Source organism: Ambystoma mexicanum, chromosome 13, assembly GCF_040938575.1.
Source record: "Ambystoma mexicanum isolate Mex_15411 chromosome 13, UKY_AmexF1_1, whole genome shotgun sequence".
In the NCBI taxonomy this organism is placed as follows: domain Eukaryota; kingdom Metazoa; phylum Chordata; class Amphibia; order Caudata; family Ambystomatidae; genus Ambystoma; species Ambystoma mexicanum.
This window is the reverse complement of record NC_090938.1, coordinates 1,068,934-1,076,233: the sequence shown is the minus strand read 5'-3', so window position 1 is coordinate 1,076,233 and position 7,300 is coordinate 1,068,934. Positions and strand designations below refer to the sequence as shown.

At 56.1% G+C, this 7,300-nt stretch overlaps 1 protein-coding gene across 1 annotated transcript; it reads left to right on the top strand.

Moving 5' to 3' along the window:
- Positions 1–716: 716 nt before the first annotated feature.
- On the top strand, positions 717–6,690 carry RBM15 (RNA binding motif protein 15). The gene has a single exon (XM_069632966.1). It carries the CDS (start codon positions 843–845, stop codon positions 3,360–3,362), a length of 2,520 nt encoding a protein of 839 aa, XP_069489067.1. The 5' UTR covers positions 717–842; the 3' UTR covers positions 3,363–6,690.
- Positions 6,691–7,300: the final 610 nt, after the last annotated feature.

The window sequence follows — 7,300 nt, the reverse complement described above, 5'->3', positions numbered from 1 at the left end:
TCTGAACCTCTCTAGTGTCAGACGTGGGGTCAAGAGGGAGCGTGCGCCAATATGTGCAAGACACCTCGGCCAGAGCGCCTGGTGCTCTTATACAGGTGGGACGCAGTCCTAGCTCCAGGATTGGTAGCTCTTTGCACCGACCCCGGAAGCATTCGTGCCCAAAACCACTTCCCGTCCGGAAAGGTCGGCCCTTCTTCTTCTTCTCAATTATCGGAGGCGTGGGCGGACCCACGCAGGCGCTCCCCAAGTGTCACCCTCTTTAAGCAATGACTGACGCTTGTTTTGGCCAATGAAATAGCGCTCTATGTGATCCGTAGACCAACACAACGTGCTACTGATGCAATTACGCAGGGTGCACGTATTGATTGACCGGAGATTTCAGCAATCGGGTTGTGTTGTCTTAGTTAATATCCAATCCAAAGCACGTTTGTTAGCACCGCTTTAGACTGACAGCCCAGCAAACGAATGAAATGACAGATAGCCTATCGCAGTAGCCGCCGAGGCAGGGCGGTTTCCTGTAACTTTGCGAGGCTGCAGTTAAAGAGTCCTGGTGACTGACAGGCGTCAGAGCCAATGGGCGGAAGAGAGTCCCGTGTGCGTGGCCAGTGTGCGCGAGGGGCGGGGAATTGAGCGCAGAGAGCAGTAAGATGGAAGAGTCCTGGTGACTGACAGGCGGCAGAGCCAATGGGCAGAAGCGAGTCCCGCGTGCGTGGCCAGTGTGCGCGAGGGGCGGGCAATAGATCGCAGAGAGCAGTAAGATGGCGGCCGCGTGAGAGAGAGCCTCTCGCGCGATAACGGCTGAAGCGATTTCCACGGTGAGCGGAGCAAAGCTGGGCTACGGAATGAAGGGGAAGGAGCGCTCCCCGGCCAAGGGCAAGCGGTCCCGCGGCGAGGAGCGTGACCGCGGGGCCAGGAACAAGCCCGGCGGCGGCGGTGGCAGCAACGGCTCGTCGGCCAAGTCAGATGGCGGCCGGCGCGGAGGCCAGCACCAGGACAAGGGCCGCGCCGGCTCCCGCGAGTACGAGAGCCGCTACGGCAGCAGTGGCGGCGGGGGCAAGGGCGGCGGCCGCGGAGGCTCCTCGGGCGCCCCCGAGGGCGAGTACAAGACCCTGCGCATCTCGGAGCTGGGCTCGGCGCTCAGCGACGGCGCCGTGGAGGACGGCCTCTTCCACGAGTTCAAGCGCTTCGGCGACGTCAGCGTCAAGATGTCCCGCGCCGGCGACGAGCGCGTGGCCTTCGTGAACTTCCGGCGGCCCGAGGACGCGCGCGCCGCCAAGCACGCGCGCGGCCGGCTCGTGCTCTACGACCGGCCGCTGAAGATCGAGGCGGTGCACGTGCCCGCGGCGGCCCAGCAGCAGCAGCAACAACAGCAGTCCTCCTCCTCCTCGTCCCGGGGGAACCGGCGCCCGTCCCGCACCCCGGAGCCTGCGCAGCCGCCGCCGCCGCCCCCCCAGCCCCGGCACCGCGCCCTCTCCCCCGCCGGCCTGGGCTACAGAGACTACCGCCTCCAGCAGCTGGCCCTGGGCCGCCTCCCGCCGCCGCCCCCCCTGCCCCGGGACCTGGAGCCGCCGCCGCCCCCGCCCGAGCGGGACTTCGGATTCTATGAGGGGGGCGGGGGCCGCAGCGGGCGCCCGGGCTACGCTGCTCCGCCTGCCTTGGAGCCCCGGCTCAGCTTCCGCGAGGCGGACGACCTGCCCCCGCCCGAGGACCGCCTCCCCAACCGCACCCTCTTCCTGGGCAACCTGGACGTGTCCGTCACCGAGGCGGAGCTGCGGAGACACTTCCAGCGCTTCGGGGCCATCACCGAGGTGGACATCAAGCGCTGCACGCCGGGCCAGCACTGCACCTATGGCTTCCTCAAGTTCGAGAACCTGGACATGGCGCACCGGGCCAAGCTGGCCATGCACGGCAAGGTGATCCAGGGCAACCCCATCAAGATCGGCTACGGCAAGGCCACGCCCAGCAGCCGCCTCTGGGTGGGCGGCCTGGGGCCCTGGGCGCCGCTGGCCTCGCTGGCCCGCGAGTTCGACCGCTTCGGCACCATCCGCACCATCGACTACCGCAAGGGCGACAGCTGGGCCTACATCCAGTACGAGAGCCTGGACGCCGCCGCGGCCGCCTGCTCGCTCATGCGCGGCTTCCCGCTGGGCGGCCAGGACCGCCGCCTGCGCGTCGACTTTGCAGAGACGGAGCACCACTTCCAGCCGCCCTTCCTGCAGCCGCTGCCGCTGCCGCCGCCGCACTACGACATGGTGGGCGACAGCTTCGGACACAGAGCCCCCGAGCCGCTGCGGCCCCGAGAGCGCTCGCCCCCGCTCCTCTACCGGGACCGCGAGCGCTGCAACCTGTACCCGGAGGCGGACTGGGCGCCGGCCCGTGAGCGCAACCGACCCCCCTACGAGCCGCTGGAGCCCCTGGATCGGAGGCGCGACAACTGGTCCCTGGAGCGCGAGCGGGACAACAGGGACAGCCGGGACAACCGAGAACAGCCGCCGCCGCAGCCCCGCAAGCGCCGGCTGCTGGACGAGGGCCGCCACCCGGAGCGCTCCCCCGAGGGCGGCGGCGAGCGGCCCCGCAAGCGGCCCTGCGCCTCCCCCGAACGCTCCCCCGAGGGTGCCCGCTACAACGACAATGACCGGCCCGCGCCCCGCCCGGAGCGCTCTCCCCCCGCAGCCCGGCCACGCCGGGGGGCCAGCCAGGAGCGCGGCCAAGGCGACAAAAAGGACCGCAAGACCTCGAACTCTGTGGAGAGGGAGCGCAAGCACCGCGTCCCCGAGAGCAAGAGCCCCGTCAAGAAGGAGGAGCGCCCGGACAACAGCAAGGTCAAGTCCCCCCAGAAGGCCGAGGGCCCCCCCAAGCTGGGCCTGGCCTGGCAAGGCATGCTTCTGCTCAAGAACAGCAACTTCCCGTCCAGCATGCACCTGCTGCAGGGGGACATGAACGTGGCCAGCAGTCTCCTGGTGGAAGCCCCCTCTGGGGGCAAAGTGCATCAGCTCAAGATCACGCAGCGACTGCGCCTGGACCAGCCCAAGCTCGACGAGGTGGCCCGCCGCATCAAGGCGGCTGGGCCCAGCGGTTATGCCATCCTGCTGGCGGTGCCCGGCGCCTCCTCCGCTGGGGGCGAGCCGGCTGCCTCCACCCAGCGCCCCCTGCGGAACCTGGTCTCATACCTGAAGCAAAAGCAGGCGGCGGGGGTCATCAGCCTCCCCGTGGGGGGCCACAAGGAGAAGGAGAACAGCGGGGTGCTGCATGCCTTCCCACCCTGCGACTTCTCGCAGCAGTTCCTGGATTCTTCTGCAAAGGCTTTGGCCAAGTCCGAAGACGACTTCCTGGTCATGGTTATTGTACGTGGGGCCTCCTAATTAACATTCAGTGCTTCACAAAGTGTATTATGGGATACAGCCTAATACGATTGTTTTTTTTGTATTATAACTCTTCCGTTCTAAAGTAGCACACTCCCACCCTTTCAGTCTGGTGGGGCCTATGCACATCCCCCGATACGAGGAGGAAGCTCCTGCCTAGATCCCCAGCATCTTTTTATTTTTATACATTTCTTGGTTTTGTTATTATCAGTTACACCTTATAGTTTTTGTATTGTATGCGTTATTCCAGTCCTGGGGGTGGGGGTCCTCCCTGGGGGTGCCTCTGAGAAGCACATTGGCAGTTACTGGCACAGACGTTGAGTTCCATCTTCCTGCAGTTATGACTAGATGTTGAGTGGCATCCATTACCCGGGTGTGCAGAATGTACCAAAGCTAGATTATCATTGCTTGCTCTGCGCACCTAGCCAAGTGTCCATTCAATCATTTCACTGTATCCCATAATGCACCAGGTGGTGTTGCAAATTTAGACAAGATGGTGTTGAACTCATGGATTTTTGTGCCTGACAAAATGATACAAGTACTTCCGTGTGCACACACAACTGGCAATTTGTCTGCAGTTCTACTTTGCACAGACATTTGCAGCAACAGGATGCTTTTGGTGTGAAGATAAAGGGTTGTGCATTTATGAAGTCTTTGGGGTGGGGATGTCCCTGGTTTAAAGAGACACTGGCTGCACCTGCATAATCCCAGGCGCTGTGCTTTCTCTCCAACTTGAAGCCAACTGTTCCAAACTCTTACTGTTCGTTTTCCTCTCAGGGGTAACGTTGCACTACACCTCATCTGTTATGAGTTACAGCGGCGCAAACAGCAATCTCATAGTTTACTGGTAGGAGCTTCACATCCCACGCTTGCCACACAAATGACTAAATATGGCACTTGGGCATGGTTTGGTTAAGGTCACTGTATGAACCTATATGCCCTATATCATAAGACTAGCTGTGTCATTGGTAGATTCCCACCTCTAGCTTGGTATACACGGCCACATCAGTTTGATAATGAGACAAAAAGCAATGTCCATGCAAGTAATTGCGCTACCGTTGCGGCATCTGTTGGGCTTGCAGGCCCACACAATCCTGGTACTCCTCTCTAGTTTCATGGCTGGCAATTCTCCATGTACCTATATTTCACTGCCCTGACTCTGCTCAGGCAACATGCGCTTAGTCAATTGAAGTTTTGTTGATTCTTTGTAAACTGAATTTTGCGAAAATGCAGTTTGTTTGCCTCGTAGCTTAATGAGTGGGGCTTTTGCAAGGGCTGCAGCTTCATGGGTCTGTCAATAGGTGGTTTCAGTAAACTTTATTTGGGGTGCATCGCTGCTGCCAGTGTCTCTTTAAATGCACGGTAAAATAAGCAACTGTCATATTTAACGCACGTCATGTAAATATTTTCATCTGCGCTCAAATATTTTATGGAACATTTATGCACAATGGAAAATGGGTGCCAGTTTTTAGTGTAAACACGTTACGCAAACACCTTCCATGGCTGTCTCGCTCTTGTAGGGGTGGGTGACACCAGCCTTATGGATCATATTGTGTTCTGTTAATGCCATCATCCCACCAATGAACACAAAGATTAAGCAAAAATCAGGATTTCCCAGGCAAAGCTCGCTGGGAACTGGCACATTAACAATCCTACCATTGGAAACCAAGCACTAAACTGACGTCAGCACTGCCAGTTGATCTTAAGATTCAATTTTTTGTTTAAAATCCCCTTTTGCTGAATAGAACAGACTCTGAAAATAGTTTAATCTCTGCCGCTTGTCGTATGTCCCTCTGTGTATTGGGGCCTTTGCGGCTTAAATAGGTGAGCACTAAACCCTTAATCAGTCGTTAAAGGGGCATTCATTTTCTACGAAGACTGCTCCTGAGCCGTGGTCTGTCCAGTCATTGTCCCTGTCTCCGTCAGTAGTTTTAAGATAGGCTGGTGACAATTTGCCCTAGTTCTCTAGTTTCCAGCAGGGTGTCTGTCTGATGTAGATAGCCTTGTTCCACTAGAGCCACTCCTAGCCCCAGGTTTCGATGTTAGGCCGCACCCAATTCACAGACGGTTCCATGGTAGGGCATAAGGATACAGCCCCCCCTTCCACCATGAGGGTTCTGAGCAGGTTGAAGGAGTCCCCATTGTCCTAGAATTGAGTGTTGTGTGCACTTTGCAAGTGTTCCGATATTTGCAGGATGTCCTGTTGGGAAGTTGTCTTAATCAGGGTGATTGGGATCAGTTTGCATTGTCCCCACTAGTTCTAGGATGCGGTTTTGCAAGCACTGTGCCATGATTCCCCTTGGTGACATGTTGGGGTAATGAAGCAGGCTGCAGGATCATCCTAACTCTAGTATTTCTCCCGGTTCCTGGAGAAGGGGTGGGCATGGGCAGCAGTCTACCAAAGCCCTCTTAGCTTTAAAATGGATTGTCTTGCTTTTAGTTGTACCTGGTTTCTCTGGGAGCCGTGCGCATAGAGTAGCAGCACCCTGTCACGGGTAGGAAGAGTACTCTGAACTTGCCCTAGTCTGCCTGTGCTGCAGTGCTGTTAAGTCCATACCTCAGTGTTTGCCTACCGCCTTCCAGGTGGACTCTTTAACATCTACCCACCCAACCTGCTTGCATGGGTCCCATCAGGGGAGCCTAACCACCTAGGTGAGCGATGTATTCAATGCAACCCGAGTCCTAAGAGATGGAGATAAATGTTTATATGGTCACACCCTACTTTTAACTCTGGTACAGGGTTCAGGGGATAGGCCTTGTTTTTAATTGTTGGTGTTTGCATTTTAACATAACTAAAACGGGTGCACGCCACCATAATGCATACCAAGGCAGGCTGTCTCTGTGCCATTGCGGTGCCATCTAGGAGGCATCCGCTTCTGCCCAAATGTGACACTCCGTCCGTTCAATATGTAGATAGATAACCGGATGCAATCAATGCTTGTACTTAATACCCTTTTTTTTCCTTCCTGCACGTGAAGCTTGGAAAAGAAGATGCCGGTTTGTAAAGTAATGGACAGTTCTTCAGCGGAGCAAAGGCTAGTGTGGAGTTTACACAAGCCCATTGGAAGAAAGTGTCTCTGTTTAGTGTTTGTGCATTTTACTGACATGGCAGCTTAAGTTGTGTATCTGCTATTGTGATGCCAATTCCCGTGTTTAAGTGGAAACGTGATGACCTCTTGCTTTGCGCTGTGTACACAAGATTTCTGGAAAAGTAAGGAGTACCCATTAATGGCACACACAGCATAAAAGTCGCTGTCACTGAAACCGTGCACATACACCTGAGCTGATTTTGTTTCATTCTAAATAAATTTTCTTTGAGGAAAATGTTTTTTCTGCCTGGAAGTGAATTGACAGCAAGCCATTGACCCCCACTTGTTTGCAGCCGAGGTGCACTACTACTGCTGCTGAGTGCTTATCAGTAGCGCAGACGAGTTGTGATCCTTGGGCAAGAAGCTGGGAGACCTCCGTTTCCAGCCCAGAGTTGCCCCTGTGTGTGCAGCAATGGGATCATTTGCTGCTGTATCCTCATCTTTAGGTGGAGTCTTTCACTGGCATGCAGGAAACTGGGGGAGCAGCAGCAAGTCTCCAGATGGTATCCACGGCCAAGGCACCGCTGCTTTCAACAGGCCAACATGCTTCATTTTAAGTGTCGTTTCTCACAAGCCCGTCATTTTGGCCCTAGTTTGATTTTAATTTGAAGGAAAAGTTTGAAAGTTCCTTTTTCCTGCACTCTAAAACCATTACAGGAAATTGCCTCACGAAAGAGAAGATTTTAGAAAATTTAATTTGTAGTATTAAAGCCTTTGACCGATTGCGAAGCACCGCCACCTCTGGGAGCTGAGACCAGAGATGGGCGGATTGTTCCAGAGGGGCTCGAGCTGTAATTCTCCCTTTGCATTGGTTTTGCGCCTTTGTGAAGGGGATCTGTTTCACCCACT